The 27,757-nt window shown below is 42.6% G+C and overlaps 2 protein-coding genes across 2 annotated transcripts; one reads left to right on the plus strand and one right to left on the minus strand.

The window, feature by feature from the left end:
• Positions 1–1,137: 1,137 nt before the first annotated feature.
• On the plus strand, positions 1,138–13,958 carry ARF4 (ADP ribosylation factor 4). Its single transcript, XM_057417755.1, has 7 exons — positions 1,138–1,155; positions 2,257–2,422; positions 9,681–9,761; positions 10,252–10,361; positions 11,485–11,556; positions 12,053–12,178; positions 13,007–13,958. Exons 1-7 carry the CDS (start codon positions 1,138–1,140, stop codon positions 13,091–13,093), a joined length of 660 nt encoding a protein of 219 aa, XP_057273738.1. The 3' UTR covers positions 13,094–13,958.
• Positions 13,959–20,589: 6,631 nt separating this feature from the next.
• PDE12 (phosphodiesterase 12) lies at positions 20,590–24,106 on the minus strand. Its single transcript, XM_057417707.1, has 3 exons — positions 22,831–24,106; positions 21,743–21,821; positions 20,590–21,047 (listed from the first exon to the last, which is right to left on the minus strand). Exons 1-3 carry the CDS (start codon positions 24,055–24,057, stop codon positions 20,605–20,607), a joined length of 1,749 nt encoding a protein of 582 aa, XP_057273690.1. The 5' UTR covers positions 24,058–24,106; the 3' UTR covers positions 20,590–20,604.
• Positions 24,107–27,757: the final 3,651 nt, after the last annotated feature.

The following is a 27,757-nucleotide window of genomic DNA, read 5'->3' on the forward strand; positions in this document are numbered from 1 at the left end:
GAAAACTCAGCTGCTCCACATGCAGTGTTGTACTTTGACCAGTTTCAAGACGAATAGTTAATGCTATGGCGTACACATAGCATACGCTTTATATGACAAGTGGATCACGGTTATACAAAAACCAAACTTGGCTTTTAAGCGCTTGGATAGAATTTTTACAAACTTATGACATAATCCTGCTATAAGAATATGCTTTTGTATGATAAATATTTCATACCATCTTTCTAAAAATATCTTACTTAGATATAAATTGTCACAGCAGTATTTTTATGAAAATGATGTATTTTAATATTGGTATGGTTTGTATACAGTTACTCATGACCAAAAGTTTAATGTTTTTACTATTTTACTTAAACTACACCAGTTCAGCATTAATTTCTAATTGCAGATTTTATTTTGCACACCCTGATAGATAGCATTTCTAATCCATAAATCAGTTAAGTGGCCATTCTTACACTAAATTATCTTAAATATTTAGCCTGGAACACTGTAGTTTCTTGGAACCATGTAAACTGGTAACTCTGATAACTATCCCATGACTGCAAATATGTATTTTTGTAAAAGAAAATAAAGGGTTTGGTTTTTAATTTTTTTTTTTTTTCCTTTGGAAGTTACATGACTTGGATGATGGGTTTAGTTGGTTGATTTTCTCCTCTTCTGGGTAAGCAAAGCTGTTCAACACACTGTAAGAGGCTGCTTTTTTGTTTGACTTGAAGAAGCTTTACCCCTTTGGTGACCAGAAATACCTGATGTGATAGGGTAGTGTTGAAGTTTGATCATGCATCATGATTGTAGTATGATAGAGCTGCAGGATCCTCAAGAAAGCAAATGGCAGGGACTGGTTTCCAAGCAGAATTAGCTTATCTTCAGTCTGTTTCCTGTACACATCTGAGAGGCCCTTGAGAAACATGGTAGTGGGAAGTATCCTGCAAGCAAAACCTAATTCAGGTTTCTTTTAATGGTGTTGGTATTCATTTAAATCCCTCAAGAATTTGATGCTTAAACAGCATTCGAATCTATATGTACGTAAACGCACATGTTGTTTAGACCAAGACAGGATAAAGACCCTAAGTGAGAGAGAATACCTGGATGATTCTAGGGGTCCTAGAAAAGAGGTAGCAGCTGTTCAGTAAAGGAATGCTTAAAGGGCCCCAGGTGGGTCGTCAGAAGAAGTTAGGACTGCCTCACTTAGTGTATCAGGACAGTGAAATGTCATAAGCTCTTGGACAAATTTTTTTTAAACAATGTAAAAATAATGCCAAGAACCAAAACCTGAGAGGAAGTTCAGTAAAAGATGGAAGAGGTGCAGCTAGTCCTTGAACAGTGTCTACATCCTTGATAGGAGTCAACAGTATGTTATGAATAATAGTTACATATGACTATACAGAGCAATCACTTGTGTTCATGTTGAATACTCCAAAAGCAAATGTTTGTTAGACTGTACTCAAACAACTGAAATAATCGAAGGTATCTATTCATGACCTAGCTACAGTGAGAACCTATTCATGACCTGGCTATAGTGAGAACATGCCAGCTTGGAGGTCTTAGAGAGTAACTTCAAAAAGAGTCCTCCACATACTTTGTAGTACACTTTATCTCAGCTAAATTGAGGAAACTTGAGCTTTCCTGGCAAAAAAAAGTATAAATACTGAGTGCTCTGAATAGAAAACAGGTTAAGTGTTGGAAACATAGAACCGGATCCATTAAGACTATCAGGAAACTGGTATCTAATAGTGGATCAGGATCGTACTAACATCTTGGGCATTAACTAGATTAAGTTAAAACATGACTTACGTGAAAGTTAATTTTATTAAAATGTAACTTTTAATTTGAAACAGATTTTTGCTTCAGAAGAACATAATCTAAAACTTGGGTTAGACTTTCAACATGACAGGTAAAAAAGGAACAGCCAGAGTCTCACTAACAGAAGTCTTATGTTAGGAGCTGGTTCAGGACTGTCTCTTTATCAAGACCATTAAAGACATTTTTCTTTAATGGAGGATAAATAGCTTCTGTTTGAAAAAAAAAGTTTGGAAACTATGCCAGGACACAAGAGCAATGAGCACTGAAGAGTTTTAGGGCTTTTGATTGAACGAATGCTCCCTGGTGTGAGGCAGCTCAGTCACTTAAGCATTAAACGCAGCTCATCATATGTTGCCCTGATTTAATTATCACCATGCTGTGGGCTTCTTTCAGTAGCTGTGAAAGGAGCTGTTACAGCTGGTTATGAAATCAAACACTCCTCTCCAGAAATAGTGTGTTTCTAATAAACGAGGGCTTGTTTCAGTTGTATTCCTGCATTACTTCTATCTGCCTGCTGCTTCCTGGCCGAGGAGCCGTGTGCTGGTTTGGTGCCAGGTTCACACTGGGGTTGGCCTTGGTGCTGCAGAGCACAGAAACAATGCGAGCAGAAGATCCTGTGGTAGTGGGTGTTCCTGTGATAGAGCTTTTGGGGGTTGGGGTGGTTTGATTCTTCAATCATCCGGTGCTGTTGCTACCATGGTGTATTTGGGCGGGTCTCTGAGGAGGCATTTTACTGTGAACCCCCTGCTTTTCTCTCGTGCTCTCAGCTGTCCTGCGGCAGCAGAGCCTGCCGGCCGCGCTGCCTCAGCCGAAGCGCCGAGGGACCAGAAACTGCACTGGGGCTTAGGGGGAGCGGGGCGGCGTTGGGCCTCGGCCCTCGGAGCCGCCGGGCTCCCGCCGCACTGCACTTCCCGTCCCGCCGCGCTGCGCCTTGCCTGTGTCTGCCGGACCCCGCGGCGAGGCGGGGCCGAAGAGCTCGACTACATCCCCCGGCGTGCGCTGGGGAGCGCGGCGCGGCGCCTGCCGGGAGCTGCAGTCCCCGCTGCCGTGTGGCGAGGGGCGGTTCCGCGGCCGGGGGATGTGGCGAGCGTGACGTGAGTCTGTCCGCGTTGGAGCCGGGGCGGCCGTGGAGAGCGTGACGTGGCAGAGAGCGAGCGAGGGAGGCTCCCGGTCACAGCGCCGCGGCTGCCGCTGTTGCCGCTGTGCTCTATCAGTCGGTGCCGCCGCAGCCTCCGCCCGCGGAGGGATCCGCGAGTGCAGCCGGGAGCCGGGCCGCGCTCCCTCCTTCCCTCCCTCCCGCTGCCTGTGCCGCCGCCCAGCCTTGCGCCGGAGCCCGCAGCCCTGGCGCCGCGGTTGGTGCGGCCGCCGCCAGGCCCGCCCGCTCCTTCACGGCCGCGTCCCGCTGGCGATGGGGGAGGGGAGGCCGGTGTGGGGGGTGCTGGCTCCAGGCGGGGGGAGTTGCCCCGTCCCGGGTCGTGGGGGATAGGGAACGCTGTCCCCTTTCCGTCGGGCCTGTGGGGCGGTCGGGAAGCGAAGGAGCGGAGGGGAGAGAAGGAGCAGCGGGGGAAGGGGTGTGGATCCGGATATATCGGCCCTTCCTTCCCCGTCGCGTTCCCGTCTTCTGCCCCCTCCCGGTCCCGCTGCTGGGGTTCGCGGCCGCGCTGACGGGCAGTGCCGGAGCCCCTCGCCTCGGGGGCCGGGCGGGCAGCCTCAGCCCCTGCGCCCTGCACCTGCGTTTCCGCTTGCGCCGGGAGCAGGACGTAGAACAAAGATCAAATTGCGGGAGGCGCAGCCGGTGCCCGCCCGCCCGCCGCGGCAGACCGGCCGGAGGGGGAGGGAGCCCCTGACCGGGAGCCGAGCGGGATCGCGGCCGTGCTGTCGGTTCCTGCCCCCGAGCAGTGCGGTTCCTCGAACAGGATCTGACAAAGCCCGGGGTGTTTAACGCCACGAGCTTCAGGAATTACCTTATGATGGCAGGCTTTCGGTAGCAGCGGTGTCTGTCTGACTCCTGTGAAAGGTGGTTTTGGTATAGCATCTATGCATTTTAATTCTCCTGTAAATCGTGTACAAACCCATCGAGTCCTGTGGATTTCTTTTCCAGTGCTTAGTTTTACTGTCTGCCCATAATTATTTATTTAGAATTAAATTCTGGTTCTCTTGACACAGACCGTGTAAGAGTTGAAGCGAGTGGCTCTTGAAGATTCTCACTTTAAGGTTGCGGTTCAAAAGGTCAAAGCAAGCACATACTGCATCTGGTATTTCCTCCTCCACTGCAGCTCTGCCCTGCCTTCTTCCACCCACCTTCCCTCCTGCGCCAGCGTTAGGTACAGACAGGTCCTAACCCCAACATTTGTCTCGGATTCTGCCACCAAAGTGCATGGAACTTGATTTGGGGCCATTCACTGAAATAGCGTGTCCTAAGAAATTATATGGAGTGCTGCTTTCAATATGGGCAGTAAAGGGACTGGCTCCTAGCAGTGGAACTTCTTGGCACACTACTCAGCTCTGCCTGTGTATGCACAGCTGACACAATAACATAGCTTTTTTTAATTACAATTTTCCATATTCTCTGTATGCTTTGTGATGACAGAGCTCTTTATTGCAGGCACAGTAATACTTATTTTATCTTCTCTGGTTGAAATTAGAGACTCTCATCCATTTCAAAATAACCCCAGTAGTTTTTGTCTTTGAGACAACTTGGTACATCTTTTGATTTCAAGGAATAGTTTTGACTGTCTCCCTAGCAGCCAGACTCTTCGTATAACTCTAAATGAATAAAAGTCAGATCTTCAGATGAGCTTGCCTGTAGGATGAGATAGCATCTCTGGTATTTGTAGTTCTGTTTCATTCTGCAGCATAATGAACACAGAAAAGCAACATCATACAGATCAAAAGAGCTTGCAAGGCTTTCATTTCTTCACTGGTGGGGTATCAGTTCAAATTTAGGTTAGATGTGAGTTAGGGAGCTGTGCTTTCCACCAGTTGGTTCAAATGCTGCTTTTCTTAAATATAATTTTTAAGGCATTATACTAAAATACAGGGCTGGATGAGACCATGGGACTGCACCAGATTTGTTCTCTAGTACAAGAGGTTAAAACTTCTGCTGCATTGTCATGAGAGTGTAGCATAGGACCTAAACTGCATGTTTAGAAGCAGAATGTGTTTTATTGGATATGACATAATTAGTTTGTACCTGTAAAGTGGAAGAAAGTTCTTCATGGCATTTTGAGGAGAGATGCCTGAATGAATACAGGGCCTGAATTAAACTTTCCCTCAAGGTGGTAAGTTGCAGTTTATGGTTTGAAACTGAGCTGTACAACATTAGGAGTGTAAGTTTTTGCGTGTACTGTATCAATGAAATAGCTTTATGGGGTAAGGTGTTTATGGAGAAATATGTAGGGGGAAATAGTATATGGGTGAGTTGGTAATGAACAGATGATTAATTTGTAATTCAGAGTTCTCTTTCACAGCTTTCTCCTGTTTATGCAGAATTCAAGTTAAAGTAGAATCAATTTAGCTCTTAGGACAGACTTTGTGTTATTGCGTTGTGCAGAGTTTTATTTCTCATCAGATACTATTACCAACAGCAAACCTGACAAACTTACCCTTTTTATTCCCAAACTACACTTATTATAAAGGGTAGACATTTAGTGGAATGCTGTTACCGAACTTCTGTCTTTTAAAAAATGCTTGTGTACAAATTTCATGTTTTTCAGAAATACTGAGTTAACATTTTGAGGAACTGCATGTAAAATAATTCTTGTGCCATCTATATAGATGAACGTAACATGAAGGAGAAGAAATAACTGTAGGGTAGGATTGGATGACTTGAAGTTAGACTAGGCAACCCCAGGGCATTAGAATGGAAAAATTGAGTCCTAACTGTACATGTAGCTGTCTGGAAAATTCTTCACTTACAGTTTCTTGTGCTTAAAAAAGAAGTTATTATTTCACTGTGTACCTTTCATTATCATAATTTAGTGTTCTGTGCCTTGGTATAGTTGTGCAAGCGCTATTCCGGAGCTTCAAGTACAGATGTAGTTGTTAAATGCATAGGGGGAAAAAAGGTGAGATTCTTTGGAAATTGTGTCACTGTACAGCACAAAATTACTTAGCTGCTTTTTACTTGGTTTTAATTTTTAATCCCCGTTTGTTTGTGTGGTTTTGGGTTTTTTGTGCATGTGTTCCTGAGAAACTGTATTGAGAATCACCCTTTTGTGTCCCCCAAAGACTTACCCAATTGAAATGAAACCTGACAGAGAAATAGCATATAAAGGATCAGTTAGACAAGTTTTGAGAGAACTGGTTTTAAGGTAAAAGAAAAACTAAGGAATACAAACCTGTATTAAATTGGGATTTGTTAATTTTACGGTTTTTAAGCTGGCTTTTTATTGTAACATGAATGTCATGAATCCATTAAATACCCCTTTTATCATTATGGGACACACTCATTTTGGAAGCACTAACATGCTGTGTTCTATAGTCAACTTTGGAAATATCAATCTGACAAAGTTTTGGTCTTGATGGGGGTTCTATTTAAAAGTAAATTCTCTATATGAAGTTCTGTGCTGTGGTAACTGAGATGCCTTGATACTAACTCAGGCAGCCATGATCAAAGTAGGAAGTTGGTAAATGAGGAATGCCATGTGGTCACAGGGGTGGTGTCCCAGGGACAAGTGAACTGCAGGCTCGAGATCCAGAAACACGACTGACAAGCTGTGAATAAAACTCTTTAAGAGTAGGAAAGGGCTTAGAACCACGATGGTTTAACAGCAGATGAAAGCATTGTAGATACTCTTTTTTTCTTCAGCTAGAGGAAGAGGATGTTTGACTTGGTTTAAAGATAAATGTCTGCAAGTGCAAGTCTGTGCTTCCCACTTGCACTTCATTGTAATCTTTCTGCTTTGTGGTACAGCTGCTGAGCACCAGACCTTACATTTAGATTCTTACACCTTGGGCTTGGCAGTGGTCAGTAAGGCAGTAGAATCAGAGTGAAAAAGCAGATTCATAAATGTACTTTGCATTATTTGGGCACATAAAATGTGGGTTTTAATCCCGAGAGTTAAGTAAATTTCAACTTTCTGACATGGAAGTAGCTCATAGATTTACATTTAGTGTTCCAGTACAAACGTAAACACGCATTTATTTTTGGACCACTAAAAGCAATAGTTACAGTTCCTAGCAGCTAAAATGATTAAATGTGATTTGCTTCAAATGCGAAGAAATTTCTTGTTCTTAAAAGGGTGGTAAATGGAAAATTCTGCTAAGAAGTATTAATGGAGGTTATGCTTTTGAGGCAATTGCTGGCTCAGACATTTGCAATTTGGCTAAAAAAGGCAGTTTTTGCAAATGTGGTCATAGTGATTTGCAAAAGCTGCCTTCCCTCAGTTAAAAGCTGTTGTCTCAAGTGTGGAGTCAGAAGAAGAGAGCCCGTATCTATAACTCAGCCTCCCTCAGTGCAAAGTCCAGCAGCTTAATCAGAATTGTGGCTAAGAGTGGATTTAAGCAAAGTCTCTGGGCTTTGTGCTTATATAGCTGAGGTAGTCTTCTGCCAACGCAGTGGAGGTGTCAGTGGGTCCTGGTTCAAGAGCACAGTGGATAACTGGGGCACTGATTTCTTCTATTTGGCAAAGAGTTTAAAATTCCTGACTAGTTTCTAATGTCATAACTCTGAGTCTATCTTCAAATGGTTCTCGACACCCTGTGTATATGCTTGGAAATGAGATGAGCTTTTTTCTTTTTCTTTGTCTGTATCTTCAGTATAACCCCTGAACACACTAAAACCACTTGTGCAGGTAATGCCATCTTTCGTTGCTAATTTTAACAAATCTTGTTAACAAACAGTGTTTGTTCTACTGGTAAGTGGTTTGGGGGGGTGGGAGAAGAGTTCGTGAGTATGTGTAGCGTTAATTCAGTAAGCAATCTTAATGCTAATTTACTGGAAAACTGTCACATATGTATCATGTACATACATTATGCTGTAAAGATATAGACATCCTACAAATCCCCACTTGAAGCTGAGCTGTGTGAGGATAGTGTTGGGCTTCAGGCATTGTGCTATTCAAAACATTGTTTTCAGTGTACATGGAGTATTTGAGGGTTTCAGAGGTCACTTGAAAGGTTTTCTAAGGCTATCTGAGACTTCATTGGTATAAGGAAAATGCCAACACTTACAAGATTCATGATTTTCAAGCTCTTGTGAAACTTCTGCTGTACCATGTTCATGATTGTGTGTGGTTCTGAAAGAGACCAACACCGAGACAATAGCAAACTTAAAACTGTTACATTTTCATTTGAGCATTTGGTTTGGATGGTAGAGGTTTGGGTTTTTTTTCTTTTCTCTTATTTTATGATATTAACAATTATTCCAACTCACAGATGAGGCCCTCAGTAATATGGTTTAGTGGTGGTCTTAGCAGTCCTGGGGTAATGATTGGACTTGATGATCCTAAAGGTCTTTCCCAACCTAGTTGGTTCTGTGGTTCTATGATAATATCAAAGAAACTCTGTTGGCATCCTGTTGACACTGTCAGAATATAGGACAATTATGGATAGCTATTCTAATTAGTTTGCTGTCACAGCAGTTTTTGTCTTGAGAAAGAGGAGGCTTTTTAAGAGTTTGGTTTCACTCTGATTAAGTAGGTAATTTTGAATTCCATTTTATTGCAGTGCTAAGGAAACAGTTGTATTATTAATAGTCAAGTCATCAAACCGCTTAAAGCTTAATATATTGCAGTCACCAAGTCGAAAATTAACTTGCAACACTTAATGTTGGCAGACAAGGATAACGTTTGGTTTCTTGTGCAAGCATTAGTTAATTAATTCTTCAGTGGTTATTTTTGTTTCAGCAAAGTAGTATTGATTATTTAAAGTTTCACAACTAGATATTTTATTCAAACTGTTGTGGTGGTGTTTGGAACCTACTGTTTATTTAGGTGCTTATGTGCTAGGCATTGGATCCTAACATAAAGAATTGTATTTTGAGTTGCTCTTATGTGTTCTGAAATGCCTAATAATAAGCAGTTGCGTAGCCAATTTCAGAAAACTCCAGTGTGCCCCTGCAATACTGGCGATGCTGCTCAGTTTATTATTGGCAATGAGGCTTCAGTTTATTTTTCCTGTAATTTTTTTAAGGATCACATATTTTCCACGTAACTTACATCGAAAACCAGCAAGTTAAGTTTTGTTGTAGAAACAGAAGAGCAAATTTCAGTGCAGAAGGCAGCCTATAAAGATCAAAAGTGGAGACTCCTAAGGAAAGCATCCTGGTAGATCTCCATGAATGGAAGTGATGTCCTGAAGACTTACAGCCCTTAAGGTGTATGCAGAGGGAGAGCAGAGTTCCCTAATGTCTGTGTTTCTGTCAGTGCGAAAGAAATGCTTTAGCAAAGGCACAAGAGACTGAAAGCGGGAGGCTGAAGTGTCTTCCATTGGTAGTGTAGCTCCTGTTGGTTCAGGTGCCTGTGAAACTCCCCAATTTGAGTATGAAGTAGCAAATGCGTGATCAATTAGAGATTAGGTGCTGACTGTAGATTGTTGCTCAGCATTTGAAACTGTCCTGGCATACACAGCAGAATCTTTCAAACTGAATGATAAAACTCAGTTAAGCAACACGAATACTAGGGAAGATGACAAGAAACTTGTGAGTTGTGCATGAAAGCGTGTTACTGAGCTTTTCTTCTTCACTGCTTGTTGTCTTTCAGTGCTGGGTAGAGGAGATGGAGAGAAACACATGATAGTGTATCAGCAATGACTTGGAGTGTTTAAAAAGCTGTTTCTTCTCAGGAAAAAAAAACAAACTAATGCTCTGTACATAAAATGGCACATCTTTAACTTAAGAGGTTGTAGTTCATGTTCAAATTTTCTGTTTGTTCTAGTTGGTTTGGATGCTGCTGGCAAAACAACTATTCTTTATAAACTGAAACTAGGAGAAATTGTCACCACAATTCCAACTATCGGTAAGATAATCAATTGTTATGTCTTCATTCTTATTACTTTAAGTTTGTGTTTTAGAGATAGGCATTTGTGATCTTTGCTGTTAGTATAAAAACTGAGACAAACACGGGCTTTCTGGTGCTGCCATAACAACTGTGTCAGACGAAAGATTTATCTAGATGAGAATCCTGTGTCTGACAGTGGCCAGGAACCAATGCTCAGTTAAGCACAGGAGCCAGTTAAGCAGCAGTACTTCTCCCAGACATGAGCATCATAGTTTGTGACTGAAAGATTTGCTCAATCAAAGGTGGTATACTTGAATTTAAGTGGTTAATTTTTTTTTCTCCTCTTGAGTTGATTTTCTTCTTGCTCCAGCAATTCAGTTTTGATAAGCCATGTTATATACGCTCGGGAGAAGCGTAACTTAGGAAGTAGAGATCTTTCACATGGTTGGAATTACATTTTAACACTGGCATTAACTATTTATAATGATTTAACTCTTTTTATTTTCAGGTTTCAATGTGGAAACGGTAGAATACAAAAACATTTGTTTCACAGTTTGGGATGTTGGTGGTCAAGACAAAATAAGACCTCTTTGGAGGCATTATTTCCAAAACACACAGGTAAGAGTTCGGAGATGGCAGTAGATAAAGACCTGTTTTGTAAAGTCTCATTATGTTCTGTAGAGTGTAAATGGAAACTTGTTTCCTGTCCCTTCCTTTCAGAAAGGCTCTTTACTTCCTGTAAGTGTTGAGGGACACATAGAATTTATTCTAGTTGAAGCTAGTTTGTTACCCTGAAGGCTTAGAGTCTAGTCATGTTTGTAGCATGGCAAGGATGAAATCCTTTAGGCTCTACCAGTATTCTGTAATGGGCCAGAGCTGCTGGATTGTTGTGAGGAACTCTTGAACTTTGCTGTGTCCATCCTTCAATTATTTTGAGCTGGCATTAGCTTATACTATTGCTTAAACACCCTTCTACATACTCTTTTTTTAATAATCATCTTTAAAATATACAGCTATTGCTTGCTCTATCAGTGTGTTTAGTATGCTGAGTATCAAAAATTATCATGAAATACCTTGTTATTGATTAGAACGTGTCAGCTTCATATTGGTGTGACTGCTGACATTTTTGGTGACATAAATGTGGTTCTTCAGCTTATAAGTAGTAAGTTAAATTGCTTATTAGTATCAGGAAGCTTTGGGAGTGGGTGGGGTTTTGGTGGGAGAACAGGGGTTGGGGTTTGTTTCTTGCTTTTGGGGTGGTGGTGTTGAGGGGTTTTATGTGTTGAGTCTAAAGTTGTTTCCAAGAAACTTCTGTGCAGCCTAATGCATAGTTGGTGCAGTAAAATGGAGAAGTCTGGGTTGACAGAAAGGAGCTAGCAAAGTGCTGTTGTGAATACAGTAATAGTTAATTTCAGTTCCTTATTTAACCCCCTTATTATTTTTAAAAGATGCTTTTCTTTTCTTAAAGACAATGAGAAAAAGTGAAGTTTTCAGGCTGAGTTACATACTAATCTGTAAACCGACATCTGTGGGTTTATGCTTCTTTAATTTAGAAGGCCTTTAGATTTTTTTACAGTTGAAAGCTGTTACTTAGTTGTTTAGACAGGCATCTTGCATTGCTTAAACAGAGGAGGCAGTCACAGGATTCAGTTTTTGGGGTTTTTGGGTTTAAAGAGTACTGTAAATAGTAAATATGTCAATGTTTACATTGGTTTTTTCAAATCTTCATAACTTCTTACAGGGCCTCATTTTTGTGGTAGACAGCAATGACAGAGAGAGAATCCAGGAAGCTGCAGAAGAGTTGCAGAAAATGGTAAGTATCAGTGCCTTCTGAAGTAAGATTATACTCTGTCATAGTTTTGGGTGTTCATCAGCTTCCCTAAGAGATGTAGGGTTTGAAAATTCCAGAGCGCTTGTGCAGTACATACTGCATCCACCAGGTAATTCTGGTTCACATAAGTGTGCTGAGTTGTAACGACAGCTGTGCAGAGAATTTTAGCTCAAAAACTACTATGTCAGGACTTTTCTTCATAAAACCTTAATGGAACAGATCAGGAATTTTTGAAAAACAAATAGGTGTGAAGAATTTCAGCAGCAAAGTGCCCATAAATTGAAACTTCCTATTGAAAAAATATTTCATTCATTGTAGGAGAAGTTCTGTTGGATGCTAGTTAAATTTCACTCAGTACTTGCTAGTGACTTCAGAAGCAGGAATGAAAATGTTTATAACTCTTCAATCAGGTTTCTTTAGTGACTGTTGAAGCCAAAAAAGTATTCAACTGAGCTTATAACAACTATTTTTTCTGTAGCTTCAGGAGGATGAGCTGCGAGATGCCGTGCTGCTTCTGTTTGCGAACAAGCAGGATCTGCCAAATGCCATGGCAATCAGTGAAATGACAGATAAACTAGGTCTTCAGTCTCTGCGTAACAGAACTGTAAGTGCTAAACTTCCTTGGTGATGAACTCTTGTTTTCCTTTATTATAGATCGTAAACATAAGTTTGTAATACTTTGTAGTTAATAGTTTATGGTCTTTGTTCAAAATAAGTGATTTAGGAGCACAATCCAGTGTGTTCAGTTGTTGCAGGTGTTTCATGTCTTGCCTTTTCCTGGAAAACAGTACAAATTTTCCTGTCTGTCACTGAAATGTTTGACAGAGCAGGTGGTGGCCTTTTCCATTTCTCAGTATTTGTTCTTCTGGAGGAGAAAATTCATTCTGCATTCTTACCACTACAAAGATGGGGGGAAATTAAGTAGCTTCTGAATTGTTACATTCCATCTGCACACACCTCTGAGACATGGGGTTGCTTCACCAAACCATCTAGCCTTCTGTAATACTCACCTGATGTCTCTGTGTGTTGACACACGAAGATTATATCCATAATAGATGTTGTAGACCTCTGTTCATTTAGATATTTCGTGTCCATTTCCTGAAATGGAAAGCAGTCTTTCAAAAGCAACGAACCAGTTTTCAGCTCGTAAACTAAGTGCAGGTTCAGTATTTGGTTTTTGATGCCCTAAACAGTGTTCTGGCATTTGGTAGGCCAACACTGAGTTTCTGGATAAAGCCTGAACCCCATCTATTTTATATATACTTCTCAACATTTTTAAAAATACCATCTGTTCAGTATTGACTCCACTTCTGGCACAGGGAACATGATTTGAGTGTGTGTGTGTGTGAGTGTGAGTGTCACATGCTGTGATAACTTAGCTTGCTGTTTGTCAGTATTAAATTGAATTTTTGTTTGTGTTCTGCATTAACAGTGGTATGTCCAGGCTACCTGTGCTACACAAGGAACTGGTCTGTATGAGGGACTTGACTGGCTGTCAAATGAACTCTCAAAACGCTAACTCAAACTGGATGACTTTCACCAGGGACATGTTTGATATAAGTGGTCTAGGCTTGTTACAACAAAACTAGTTTGCATCTTGGTTATTACAGTATCTGGAACTGATATTTGGGCAGGATATTACAGCGTTTCAACTTATTTTGTTGCCAATTATTGCTTACCGAGCTACATGTTGCAAAGGTAGCAATATGCTTGGGTAAAAATCTCCTTACCGTGGAAAAAGTGTATCTTCTGATTTTATTGCCCTTGTTAGCCTAAATGCCTGAATATAGTTATTGTGACATCTTTAAGATCTGTTTCAAATACTCTTTTGAGCCCCAATAAATTAATGTTTTAATTTTTTTTTTCTTCCCTGCTACTTTTAGTTTACTGATGCCCTGTTTCATTCCTCAGACAGTCTGCTGATTTCAAAATGTAGCATTCCGTATGTATTTATTTCTCTCCCTTGCCAAAAAGAATTCCTGATACAGCTTGTTCCAGCCAAGGAAATGCTCTAAAACACTATACCAGTCTACTGCACTGAGGAACATTTTATTAATCCTTGGGATCTGTCAGCCCAACTTGCCTTTGTGTGAATTGGATTTGATGGGTAGAATAGTTCTGTGCTGGTTGCGAAGAGCTCATGTTGAGGTTGTTTTTAATATTCAGCAGATTGTCTTCCTTTATATCGTATCTTTTTTTATGTTGCATGTTGCTTTTTGGTATCAGCCTGACTATTTTTGCCCAGTGTATAATAGTTCTGCTGAAGTTTTACTGTTTGTTGGTGAACATATCTTCATAAGGAAATTTTGGAAATTCATCAGACTCAATGGATTAGTTTCTTCATAACCCACTTGGAATTATTCCTAATAAAATGATAAAATGTATAGTTCTGAGTATGCTCTTCTTGATTCCTGAAATGATTGAACTGTAACTTGTCACTTATTCTTTTTCCATATACTGAGCTTTCCTGCAGCTTGAATGTGAACATCAGTCTTGGATTTTCTCGTGTTCAGAGCTACGTAGAGCAGGACATGGAAAGTAGGCAACAAAGCTGTATACAGTGCAGTAGGGTAGCTGTCAGCAAGACATAGAATTCTGTGTCTTTCAAAGTTGTAAATCTAAAGTTCTTTTTAAAATGTCCAGATATTAAAATACTAACAATTACAAAAATTGTAATAAAACAAGTACCAACTGCCTGGAAAGCATGCATGTCTGTTTCCTAGTTGTATCTACGTTTGAAAACCGTTGTGGGTTCTAGCAGGAGAATCACACATTCTGTTCGTGGCTCACTGGGAAGCTAACTTGAACACTGGTACAGGAATTTAGTCAATATTCTATTCATGGTCATAGTCACCCCAAAAAATCAGCGCTGTGCAGCTGCTGCTGTCTGCTTTCGTATTTCTGCCCCCTTGTACTTCAAAGGTCAAAATTAATGTTGTTTTTTTGAGGCTGCTCCTATTGGATATTTTAGTATCTGTTTTTCTGTTGCCTGCCTTGCTATATGAATGCAAATCTGGCTCAGTCCTTCAGCTGAAATACTCTGTTCTATGGGTTGCAGGTCTTGATAAACCCAAAGCGTGGTTTCTTTGCAGTTTCACCCTATGCTTCTCTATTACTTTTAGTCCAACTCTTGTTATCCTTGCTATGAGGAGTCCCAGTGACAAGGTCTGGTAAACTCAAGCCAGTTAAGAGCATCTTCCAAGGCAACTTCTGCTGTAACAGGTTTAAGTTTCTAGGAAGTAGTTACTGTGAATACAGCTAACCAGAGAAAATGCCAGAGGTGTTGAATACGGTTGTTATCCGTCTTAGTATGTAACAGAAACCCAGGAGACAGTGTAAGGGGAGTAGGGTTTTGGTTGTACTTCAATGAATTGCTGATTATGTATTAACCAAAGTTGATCCATCATGCACTGGGTCAGTAACTGTTAATATGCATATTTCCAGCAATGCATTTCCTTGAAATAAACCTTAAAAAGAACACTTTGTTCAGAAGAGGCAGCTTGTCCCTAACAGATTGTATTGGGAGTCCTGGTAGGTTAAAGTGAAACAATGTTTGTGACAAATGGAACACCATCTCCTCTTCCCAGGAAGAAGTGAGAGGTAGACTTTAAATAAAAAAGCAGATAGAAACAAATTAGGCCAGGTATCTTGAAGGAAACATTTTGTTTGGTGGAGATGAAGATTTCATTGGTTTAATGATTTGAAAGGCTTTTAAGTAATTAAATACTTGGGTTTAGGTGAGCTTTGTTCAGCCACTACATTTTTGAGTTACAGTATGTGTATAGAAGTTGGTATTTCACAGTCGCTGTGCCTGGCTTTTTACTAATAGGTTGTGGTTCTGCTGTAAAATGAGTAGTTTCCCTGAGTCAGTAATATAGATCTTGAGGTCCTGAGTCTGCATGAGAGGTTAAGGCTACAGCTGGCACTGAAGTGTAGTAAGACAAAGTCAATAAAGTTATTGTGTGTAATTGAGTACTCACTGTGGTGTTAATACGAGCAATGAGAGGAACTGGAGCAAGTGCTTCAATCTTCCTGTAAATGGTTAAGATCACACTTCTGATACTAAAACAATGTTTGCATCTTAGTATTGTCTGTACTAACTGTGCCTCTGTAAGGCTGTCTTGGAAGGAAGGTCTCTTGGTTCTGAGAGAAGCAGCTTATTCATAATAATAAGCTGTGAAAGGGACAAAAGACTGATGAGCTGTGGAATAATGTCACAATTGACAGAAGTGAGTAACTTTTGCTCAGGTTGTTACGTTCTCATCAGCTCTTCTCAAGTCGACGTTTTCAAGGTACACTCTAGATTAAGTGTTCCTGATTGAAAGCACCAATCCCTGAGGTTAGTGCATGTGCTCAGTTGTGCTGTCTTCAGATGACAAACATGAAGCAGTTCGTTACTCCTGTTCTTACTGGATGTTGCTCTGAGCTGGAATCTTGGTGAGTTTCTTTTTCCTTTGCAGTTGGTGCTGCTTCTGTAGCTCTGGTGCTTTTCTGCTGGTACAAGAACAAATGTCGTCCTGATGACTTTTTTATTATTATGCTGCCTTATCTCTCTTAGTACCAGGACCACATGCAGTGTTGAAATCCATATCCTAGCCCATTAATGTGGCTGGCTGTCAGTAAAGTCATTGGTTGTGGCAGTGATGCTTTATTGAACTGACCAAAATGATAACTTGTACGTTGGTCTTCTTACCTGAACACAGTGCAATTCTTCTGCTTTAAAGGCACTGACTGTCATTTTAAGACATTGTGGATAAGTAAAAATACTTGTTTGTTTGGTTTTTTTTTTATGGCATTCTTTAAAATCATTGTTTCCTGGCAAGAGCAGTAACCGTGACCTGTATGTACGTTGCATATCAGTAGGAACATATAATACAGCCCTGCTCTCCGGAGGCAGAGGAAATGCCTGTGGAGGTCCAATGTTCTCATGTCAGTTAAAGAGTTCAGATACTAACTTTATTTGTCATTTCTTTATCAGAAGTCAAATACCTGAACTCAGCTGTTGTCTTGGAAGTTCAAAATCTCAGACAGGTGCAAGACTGCTAAAATTTGTTCCTCATTCTACTGTAATGATGGGAAAAGCTGAGTTACAGTAGCTGGAATTTTCCATTGTGTAGCACCAGCTCCCGTATTCAAACAGCGGGTAAGTTGTTCTGCACTGGGAGGTCACTGTAGTCGTATTTATATACGGGAGTTTTTATTTCAGTGTATCAAACTGCCAGCTTAACTACAGAGAGCAAAGCACTGAAAAGATTCAGTAAGCTTCTTGCCCAATTTTGTGATGTGAAGGATATGGAGTATTCCAGTTGCTGGAAGAGGAATGCAAGTGAGTTTAGGTTTATGAAATAAAGTGGGAGACAAGCTCAGTGGGGCTTCTACAAATCTGGGTTCTAGAGGTGAGATAAAGAGGAAGAATTAATGGCTGGGCAAGGTCCAGATGTGCAGGGGAGCTAAAATGGGAGTTAAAATCACCTTATGTTTAATATGAAGCACCATACATTACCTCACATGGACATAAATGTAGTTTCGGAGCATGGGGGATATGGGTCCAAGGTGTACCTAAAGGTTGCTTTTCCCCCCCCAAATAAATCACAATTCTTTTGATTTGTGACTTTTTCCTAACCCAGGCCCTAGTGCTGCATTCCCACTGCAGAAAACAGTTCCTGGCAGTGCTGCTCTTGGCAGTCAGCCTGTACTGCTGCTGCATTTTCCTAATGAACGAAGGGTACTTTGACTGGAGAATCTCCAGCACTAGCTCATGGAGATATCCTGAAGATAGTGAAGGATTATCTGCCGTGTGCAAGGGCAATCTAATTTTACTGGGTCTGTTCCAGTAAATTTCCCTGACGCTTGCTTCCTGCAGATGCCAGCTTCCCCTGGGCTGCAAGGAGACAGAGGCTGCAACCCTAGTACCAAGACAGAGAGTGAGGGGACGTGCTGTTTCCTGGAAGGGAGACAATTCCAGGCAAGTCTATTCTCTGAGCTGCTCCATCTTCTGGTACTATGGAGAAGTTACAGGGGTTTAGTGTGTTTTGGAAAGTAAGATTAAGGAATCTGGTTGTAATGGATACGTAGTTCAAGAAGAGGAGATACGTAGTTAAAGAAGAGGAGAACAACGCTTTAAAATTACGAGGGAAGCCCTGTTAGCCTATGCAAGTAATGCAACTTCACTTACAAGCTTAACAATTGCAGTCTTACTACTCTTAAGTGACTGAGACATTTCTCTTGCCAGTCTATCAGCCTGCATTACTCAGTGGCATTTAGTTGGACTTGCAAATTGTAGGCGGCCTCTGACTCAGCTGTGATGTAGTCATTTTCAGTTGTTTTCAAGGTGCTAACACTGCTTTTCTTCTTGAACAGATCTTCCAGTTATTTTTTCTGCCCTTTTAGATGTTGTATGCTTGGAAATGTTACATCTCTAGGTGTGAGCTTTCCCTCATTTACTACAAGAGTAAATAGTCTTTGCCCAGATAGATAAGAGGTTTACAGCCTCCATTCTGTTTGCAAGATTTTCTCCCCACTCCTGAATCTTGAAGTTTAGGAATGATTGATACTTCTATTATCAGTGTTGTAGCCTAGAAGAGTACAGACATCACATCCAGCTCCTACACAAAATTAAATTACACTATACTTTTTAATTGGACTTAGAACAAAAACTGATCAAGGACCCACCTAAAGTATCTAGGGTCCAGTTTTACAGGGCAAATACTGTCCGTCACTCCATTGCAATGATGCATTGCATCATGGATTACCACTTCCATTGCCACATTCCTGGTTTTACTCCCGCTTTTTATCCAAAGGCCCTTGCCTTGGCTAAACCACTGGTTTAGCAAAACTTAAAATCTGAAGGTTTACATAAAAGCGCGCCAAAGCCTGTTACAATAAATTCACACTCAATAACATCTTGTGTTATTGTGTTATTATGTTTTGTAGCAGATCTGCTAAGCAGTGAATACCTTACTCCAGGCAGTGATCCCTTGCATCCACTTCCAAGCCTGGTCTTGCCCTTTGGCCACAGGAGGCTTTATGGTGAATATAAGCTCAGGACATGACAAGCCACTAAAATGAATACAGTTGAGAAATTAAAGGCCCTGTATTTTCAGCTGCCTCACTTCTGGTTTAGCTTGGTATGGCACAAGCAGGAACAAGTAGCCAGAACTCAGACACAGTAGAGCAGGATCAGGCAAGAGAGGCTGGGATGAGAAGATGGAAGGTTAACTGCTCATATTGCTTGAAAAAAAAAAAAAAAGATAGTTGCAAAGGACATTTAAATGAGACCTTTAATAATACAGGATTTTACTAACTCATGTATTAGTGGAACAGCCCTTTTGCCAATTTCCATTTACCTGTGTGCTTATGTGCAGTGGGTAAAAAAACTCTGGATAGTTCATGAGGTGTCATGTCCTGTGGAGATATGATTTATGGGCCTGTATCTCTTTAGCCTTGTACAACCTCAGAGGCTAAACCTGCCTGTGGGATTTACCAGTGCAGTTGTTTATCTGCATCAATTTGTTAGATGCTCAGATACTCCAGTAACAAAAAACATTAGTAATTTTACTGGAAACTACATGTAAACAGCTGCTCTGTAGCCTTTTCTAAGCTCCTGCTAAGCATCACCCTTCACAATATAGCACGTACTAGGGCAAGAGACAGGACTGATGACTCTCAGCAATACTCTATGGAACAGCGACTGCTTAGATTTAGTAGTATATAAACAGTTTAGTGAATCCCAGCCATACCCTACAGCCACCAGAATGCAGTGGAGGTGAATAGTTGTGCAAAGACAGGGTACATAGTTTTTGTCAACCTGGGTGGACTTGTTTTGCTATGAATGACACCAGTAACTAGGAAAAGAATCAACTGACAACACAGACAATTGAAAAGGGAACTTTATTCAGGGAAGGAGGGAGATCCTGTAAAATGGTTTTGAAATTGTTTTTTCCATATGGACTAATGGATGCAGGGAAAGAAGCTGGTTAAATAGTTAAACCCTTCCAACACATTCAGTGAAGGTATGCATAAAATACATCTCCCACATCCAAGTTATCTCCTAAAGACGACCAGAATCCTTCTAGAAGGTAAAAAATGCAAATACAAACCCTACTAAAAATTCAGGTCACCTTTGTATGCAATAGAGCAACAAAACAGAATTGTGATAAAGGTTTGCAAGTCATTTTAAAGATTTAGGCACATACAGCTAATGCACCACATCAGCTATTCTGTATCTCGCCCCTGCTTGTCAATGATATTAAAGACTTCCCTCCCATCCAGAGCTGGCTGTCCTAAGATTTTGTATTTATTTCATTGCCAGTGATTGTAAACAACAGAAGGAACAGATGTTCACAGTAGAAGCAGTCCAATTTTACCAGGTGCTAGTTACCCTCACTACCCAACATGAAGTGGGCAAGCACAACACTTCCAAATCAGCTATAACCTTGAATGTAACATGGCTGACTGTTGACAGAAAGCCTACTCACTGGTAATTTAAAGAACAGCTTTCCAGAAGGTAGTAGGTGCATGTACATTGTTCATGCCACTTAACAGAAAATTTGGCTACAGTTACGGTAAGTGAAAGAGAATTTCTGAACTTAACTTAGCTTTTAAAAACTCTCTTCTCATGACAGTAATTACACTGAGGCTGAAGCAACCAAACCCTTTTATTTTCATGTTCTGCCTTTGGTTCTGAATTAAGCAGGGTTGAGTTTGGACCCTCCTACATCAGGTTTATGTATTTTTTTTTCAAAAAAATTCTTAATCCTTTAAAAGCTCAAGTAAAAATGTGTATGATAATCCAATTTTCAACCCCCCCTGTTTTAAATATATTTTTTCTTATTAGCATATAAAAAGGGAAAGGAAAAAGTTGTCATGCAAATATTCTGAACAGTCTGATAATATTCAGTAAAACCATTAAACACAGGAACTTTTCAGTGATCATTCTGAATTTCGTTTTAGTAGCATCAAGCCAGGGTGCAGCCTCAATTCCCCAGCATTAAATTTCTTGTTTGAAAACCACCAAAAGCACCATACACTTTATTTCCACTTCAAGTCACATATTAGTGCTATATGATCAGAAGGATGTGAAACACTTGGCAAAGCCTGATGGGTTGTTACTTCTTCATGGCTTGGCAATGGAATGACCTGTTCAACCTCTAGGGAATTCCTGTCAATGAAAATGTAGTCCAGGCATCCATGAAACCCACCAACATAGTTTGTGTAAGCAGGTTCTCCACAAGCACTTAGCAGTTTGAAAGGATGGCTTAGAGGCATATTGCACTTTTCTTCTTCACCATTTGAAACCCAGTCCTCGTGATCTTCGGCAATGCTACCGCTGTTAATGAAACTGTAAGTTCCAGATGATGGTGTACTATTAAAATCTCCACAGAAAATGACTGGTATACTTGGATACAAGTCACACGCTACATGCTTGATGTGAGACAAGGCTACAGCAATTTGGACAAGACGGATGTGCCCACCTAAGAACATAAAAACATATTACTTATTACTTTAAATATGTCACTGAAGCAGAGGAGGGCTTTCCCAAGTTGCTCATATCATATGTAGCTCCAAAACACCTCATTTAAATTTTCTGTGCACTACATTTTAGAAGTTTTCATAAGGAAGCTTTTGAAGTTTATGACTATGAAAGTTTTGGAAAGGCAGACAATGTTTTAATTTAAACTTGCACATGCATGAACTCTGAACCTTCAACACCCCATATTACAGCAGCTTTCCAGGCCATGGCAACAAACCTAATGATATTCCCAAAAAACACAGAACCATAAGAAAATGAAATTTAAAGAAGAATCTCTTCTAAAAGCTTCCATAGCCCAATCTGGTTGCTCTTTTGGCAATAAGCCAAGATAGCTACCTCAGGTACAATAGGTCTGGGAAGCCATGAGCACACACGACACCAGCTGTGTTTTATGGTCTACTCTTTGGGTGCATTGTGTGTAACACAGCTTGTCTTGTTCTCAGCTGTATTCTGACTCCCAGGGAGATGAGAACAATCTTGCTCTAAGGAAAATAAATAGATCTAGCAGCCTGGCTTTGATTCATGTAGATAAGCAGCAAAGGTTATAGCTGCAAAAAATGGGGGGCAATCTCCCTGGGAAGGACAAAAACCTTTACAAACCCAGTTATCCTACATACAGGAACATGACAAAATTACCTTTTGGGTGCCAGTATAGATGGGTATTAGCTACACAAATCTTCCTGGAAGGATCACTTGTAGACTGAAGAACTGAAACCTTCAAGAGAAAAAGCAGTTATTGGTAAGGCTTAACTACAGAGGTTAGGTTACACATTTTTAAAAATGCAATAGTTATCCTATTTCTTTGTGACAATCCAGTTGAAGAATCTGATACTTATAACTACTCAATAATACAGCTCCTAAGTTGAGTCTATTTATCTTCTATATAAAGTCTGGGTATCAGCCAATACATCCAGGTATTTGACAAATGTTGTTTTGCCCATAAGTGTCTGGTTCGGCTTATTTTTTGCTTCTATCCATTCCATATTTTGTCATAAGATGTTGCTAACACTGTAGTATTCTTGACTTTTATCTTCTATTCTCCCACCTCTGGTTTTAGCAAGCAAACTGTAGTACTGCACAGTTCAACTGAACATAAATTTAGAGGCCATTTCAGTTATCAAGGAAATCTTGTTACTCCTACTCAGCCCACGAATAGGAAGCTTTTACCAATGAGTGTTTCTGAAATCCCGGACACAGACCTGTAGCTTACGCAGCTGTATTTACAGACTAGTTCTGCTGGCAGACCCTCTGGAATCAAGCTCACAAACCTGTCCAACCTTATTTCTCTCCCTACTGTCACAAATGCCACTATTAAAGCAAGCTGATTCTCATTTAGAACTCATTTACAAAGTTTATGAATATATATGCTGACATAGGAGAGTAAGTAGTGAAAAACTTGGCAGCTAATACCACCAACATGGGCTCAAATCGTGGTCCAGAATCTCAACTGCTGTCTTCATCTGAAAGTGAGCAGTTCTGCCTTTTTTACCAAATTTTGGTAATGCCATATATCCAGTTCAGTAAAGACTCAGTATTTTGTTCTTGGTCCTAAGTTGCTCTTCTGCTGTATCTAGCTAACACAGAATATACCACTGTTCTATTTATGTTTAACGTTGTTTCTTCCTCACCTCCCTTCTCCTTGATCTGACACTCAACAAGCCTAACTTGGCTGCAACTTCCTGGAAGCAGTAGGAGAAAGAAAGAATGCATGTAAAAGCTGGCACCTGCAGTACAGATGACCTCTGCAGCACCTTCTCCTGCACCAAGGGGTACTTGGCCAGCTTATCACACAACACCTTGTGCACTGGGTCTGAGAGCAGGGCTTCGCTGAAAGCTATGTCATGCTGGCTAAGGAGGCTGAACTTGTCCCTACGGTAGAAAGTGGCCAGGCCTTCGTGCTGCTTCTCCTTAATCTTGAACAGCCCTTCGAGCCCAAAAGCATCCAGAGCTGGAGCCAAGCTGTCCACGAAGACGGATTTATCCACTTCTTGCAAGCAGATGAGGTCGGCGCTGTATCCCGCCAGCTCCTTCTTGAGCAGGTTCTGCCGATAGTCGAGCTCCAGGGCGTACGGGGCGCAGTACGGGTAGAGCACGGTGCGGGAGTACTCCGTCTGGGCGTAGATGTCGGCCAGGATGTTGTAGGTGACGGTGCGGACGGAGCCCTCTCCGCAGACCTTCCTGGTGTAGGCGTGCCGGGAGTCGAAGATGCAGGCGCCAGGACCAGCCTCTACGGGGCCGCTGCTCTCCACCTCGCGGGGCAGCCCGTACCGCTGCGCCCCGTCCCCGGGCGTGCACTGCAGCTTCAGCCGCAGCCCCACCAGCGCGTTGGAGGGGATGAAAACGCGCTCGACGACCGCCGTCTCAACCCAGTCTGGGCCATCACCGGCCGCCGCCTCCCCGCCAGCCGAGGGCCGCTGTTCGCGGTACCAGCGGAAGAGGCAGTGCTGTGGCGCGGCGAACTCGGTGCTCACCTTGGGGCACACGGGGAAGCCGGCCAGCAGCGAGCGCGGCAGCCGGAGCTCGGTGAGTGCGGGCCGGTTGCGCTCCACACGGTACCGCGCCTCCCCGATGTGCAGCACGGCGCCGTCCTGCCAGGCCGCCGCGTTGGGCACCTCTTCGGCCACCACCTCCCCATCGCAGGAGAAGAGCCGCACGGCCGGCGCCTCCGCCGGCGCCTCCTCGGCCGGGGAACCCGCCGCCCGCGCCTTCTTGCTCTTCTTCGCCGCCTTGGCGTTACCCTTGGCGGTGTTGGCGGCGATGCGGGCCAGCACCCGGCCCAGCGGCTCCGCCTTGTCCCGCTGCATGTGCCTGGCGCTGCCGTCGGGGAGCACGAGCCGCAGCGTCAGCTTAGGCTCGGAGGGCACACACCGCACCACGGCCCGCTCCATGGCGGGCGGCGCGGCGGGCGCCGCGAGGAGCCTCCCGAGGGCGGAGCGCAGCCGGCGCCACATGGAGCCGCGGCTTCCGCAACCTGCGCCCGGAAACGACGCGCCGCGAGCGACGGCCGGAAGGCAGGGGAAGTGCACGGGGCTGCTCCGCGCAGCCTCAGGAGGGCGGTGCCTCACTGAAGGGGCGGCCCCGCGGCGGCAGCGGGAGGCGCGATCCGCCTTGCCTGTCTGGTGCGTGCTTGGCCCCGTTCTCAGCACGTAACCCTTCTGCACCGTCTAGGTGAAGCTGCTGGCATAAACCGCGGGGTTTGTCCCCTCAGCAGCCACATCCCGTCCCCTCAGGAAAGCCCTCACCCCCTCCTGTAAGCGGCAGCCGGGAAAGGGGATCGATCTCCCACGTAACTCGGTGCGAACGGCTTCTGCGTAAATCCCTAGGTATCAAAGGGGTTGGGTTTGTCGTCTGTGAGAAGGTATTTCGTGTCTAGTTTGAAACTTCAGACTGAACAGTCCTGTGCTGTGAGAATGTGTGAGGAAGGTGCCCAGTGCTCCCGAAACCGCATCTGAAATTCTCTCCAAGCTGTTCTTGCGGCCTCTGCTTGTGGGGCACTGCCACGCAGGTACAAAATGAGGAGTTTCGGGTTTCAAGTCAAATGTGGGCAAATGGATAGTCAGTCTCCGGGATTCCTTATAAAGTAGCAGCCTACTAGAAGCTCAGCAGTAGCTGCCTGTTGCGTGATGGTGGTGTGATTCCTTAGGCATTCGTGCTGCCCTCCGGAGCAAAGTTTGTATCTGCTTTGTGCAGACAACGCTGGAGCAAAGACACTCACCGACTTCCTTGGGTTGTAGCAAGCCCTGTGGCAGACTAAAAAGTCTCTGCTGCTGTTTTCTTTTTCTCATCACAAGAGCCTACCCGTAGTCTGGTTCTGCACGGAGCGCGGCAAACACCCTTCTGTGAACAAACGGGTGTCGAATGAGAGCTCCGTTCTGGGCAGCAGGAGCCCGCCAGCACAAAGACCGCGGCCCCAGGCAGGGCGGGTCCGGCTGGGTCCCGAGCGACAAGGCGCTGAGGGCTTGAGGGGGCGGGCGGGTCGGGTCCCGCCCTCCGCTGCCTGGCAACCGTGTTGTTGTCCCGAGCGGGCTGCGCGCCGCCATCGTGCCTGGCGATCCCCCGCGACCGCGGCACCGGCAAAGGTGAGGTGAGGTGAGAGGTGAGGTGAGGTGGAGCAGGCGGGCGAGCGGCGGGGAGATGGCAGGGGCTGCCGCTCCTCATCCCTCCACACGCCCGGGCTCTGCTGGGCTGAGAGAGCTCTAGGAAAACGTGGTAGGGCCTCGTCTCCCTTTGAGCTTTATTTATTCGGGTGCCTCCACTACCGCGTGTTTTAATTCATTTTTAGGACATACTGCTAATATAGGAAGTGGCTTTGTCTTTCTTCTCCTCTGTGAGAACCTGTTGAAATGCAGTTGTCAGTTTGTGCATCGTGTTTCCAGGGTAACCCTGCTGTCAAGCTTTTGGGATAGCCATACTCGGCCACAAGCAAGACTTGAGATGCCATGGAAGGACAGTCTTTTAGTGAACCTGAGTCCAGTCACACACTAAGTTTTTGTTTTCCTTCTCTTCCCCATCTTCCCCCTATTTTTCTGTATTTATAGAAATGAAAAAGAGCTGGTAAATGGAAAAAAACACAGGTTGCATCAATTAAAGTGATAACGTTATTTTAAATATATTATTTGTAGTTTTTCTGCACATCTGACTCTCTGTTTTACTTCAGAATTGGTCGAGCTTTAAAAGCCTATCACGTGTCCATGGAAGAAAAACTCAACAGAAAACCTGTACCTCCTATCCCAGAACTGCCTTCCACTGTGAGAAAGTATTTCTGTAATATTTTAACTGTTGCCTGTTCTTTGTTAATCCGGGCATTTATGGCTCTTACTTCGTAGTACTTACTCAAAGATATTTATCTCAATCCTTAGTAATTTATAAATGTATTTATGTGCTCAGGTAGTCCTATTGAAACTGATACCTGTATATCTACAGAATAAAGTCTTTGTTTAAGAATAATATTTGTTAAATTGTATATTTCTGATTTTTGTTTTTGTTTGTGTGTTCTTAACACGTAAGGATTTTATACAGATGAACAGTGAGCTAAAACAACAGAGGGTGAGTTAAATTCTTCTGATTTTTAGAGTAGAAGAGTGAGTGTTCTCTATTCAGAAGGATTAGTGTGTTGCCTGCAATTAATGTTGGTTAAACAGGAAGTGCTTTTTCAGTAGTCTTGTTGGGGAAAAACGGAATAGGAAGCAAAAGAGGAATCTCTTCTTGTGTTCCAGTGGAAGGAAAGTATTTTTCTATTACAGAAAGTATGCCCATTAGTAATTGAAGTTTGGCTCTAAAATCATGTAGTTCAAGATCATTACTTAGAAAAATCCTAACAGGCTTCAGGATTTTTTTAGTTCCACTGGGGTCATAGACAGTACTTTAGCTTGTAGAAAACTTAGTCTTTGACATTGTCCAGCTGATTTGACAAACACCTGCAGATCCTGGAATTTGTGTATAGCTTTTAAAATAAGACTTGATCTCCGAGAGCCACGTTAAACACAGATTAGCACTGAAATGGTTGTATCTTTTTTCCTAGCTGATGTTAGGTTTTATTATGTTGGCAGGGAGGCCATTTTACCAACTGTAGAGTAACTTTTAGGGTACTAGTCAGTGAGTGCTGAAAGATGAGACTATGTCACACATTACGTTTTTATTTTCCTTCTCTTCCCTGTCTTCCCCATCTTCCCCCTATTTTTCTGTATTTATACAAGGTGATTATCAAACTTTGGTTGCTCACTGTCTTTAAGTGTGGTTACCCAATTATCTGCTCCACATATTTATCCTACCCCCCGACTAGGATTCTTACTTCAAGGCCATACCTGTTTCCACTTTGCTGTTGCACAGCTCAGCTACCTCACAAATGTGCTCATAATCAAAACTTCCATCTACTTAGCTGGAATCCCATATCCATCCCACCGAATTACAAGCCACCTTTTCACTGCGAATCTGCACCCACAAGACAGGGTTTAGCCACATACCCTCAGCCGTGTTAGCACCTTGCTTGCCTCTTTCATTTTAGTAATCTCAGTTTAGTCTTTGCTGAATTCAGCCTTGGTTCTGAAGAAGACGCACATGTTGACGTACTTTAAGTGAATATTACCTAGAAAGCCTAGAGTTGCTGCAGCTTAAAGTACTGTCAAGCATCTTCTTGGTATTTGCAGAGGCACTTGTTCTGGTAGCTCTGGTTTCCAGACAGGCAATTGAAATGAAATTATGCCCTGCTCTGCCTTTGTGTCTGAATTTGTTCATATTACCTAGCTTCATGGACTTAATGAGGCAGTAACTGTATTTTTAGTGACCAGACAAAAAGGGAGTCAATAGTCACCTGCTGAAGCCACAGGAACAGCTGGGCCCCATCAGAAAAGGAAATGTGCCTACATCAGAGCTAGTTCAGTGCAGTTTGCCAGTGGGGAAGAATTAACAAGCTGCTATTCTGGTGTCTTCTGTACTATGCACAGCTGGTAGATTAGCAGTTGAAGAGATTTGTAATAGAACCTTGTTTTGATGCAACATGCTAATCTCGAGTTAATAGAACAGCACCATCATTTTCTACTATTGCGGACTTTGAATATACATATATTAGCATATACAGAGGTTTTCTGTTTTCTGAAAGCTAAACTTTCTTAGATTGTAGAAATCTCTTAGTACTTAGTACTAGTACATGCA

Source organism: Pezoporus wallicus, unplaced genomic scaffold (assembly GCF_028554395.1).
Source record: "Pezoporus wallicus isolate ANWC-B61680 ecotype Strahan unplaced genomic scaffold, APGP_CSIRO_Pwel_v1 contig_8542, whole genome shotgun sequence".
In the NCBI taxonomy this organism is placed as follows: domain Eukaryota; kingdom Metazoa; phylum Chordata; class Aves; order Psittaciformes; family Psittacidae; genus Pezoporus; species Pezoporus wallicus.

Excerpts from the sequence above, each read along its gene's own strand:
- PDE12 (XM_057417707.1), bottom strand. The coding sequence starts at position 24,057 with ATGTGGCGCCGGCTGCGCTCCGCCCTCGGGAGGCTCCTCGCGGCGCCC. Across the intron at positions 21,822-22,830 it reads AGAGGTCATCTGTACTGCAG|GTTTCAGTTCTTCAGTCTAC; the intron begins GTGCCAGCTTTT and ends TTTCTCTTGAAG. Across the intron at positions 21,048-21,742 it reads TCTATACTGGCACCCAAAAG|GTGGGCACATCCGTCTTGTC; the intron begins GTAATTTTGTCA and ends TTATGTTCTTAG.
- ARF4 (XM_057417755.1), top strand. Across the intron at positions 2,423-9,680 it reads TGCGAGCAGAAGATCCTGTG|TTGGTTTGGATGCTGCTGGC; the intron begins GTAGTGGGTGTT and ends TGTTTGTTCTAG. Across the intron at positions 11,557-12,052 it reads CAGAAGAGTTGCAGAAAATG|CTTCAGGAGGATGAGCTGCG; the intron begins GTAAGTATCAGT and ends TTTTTTCTGTAG.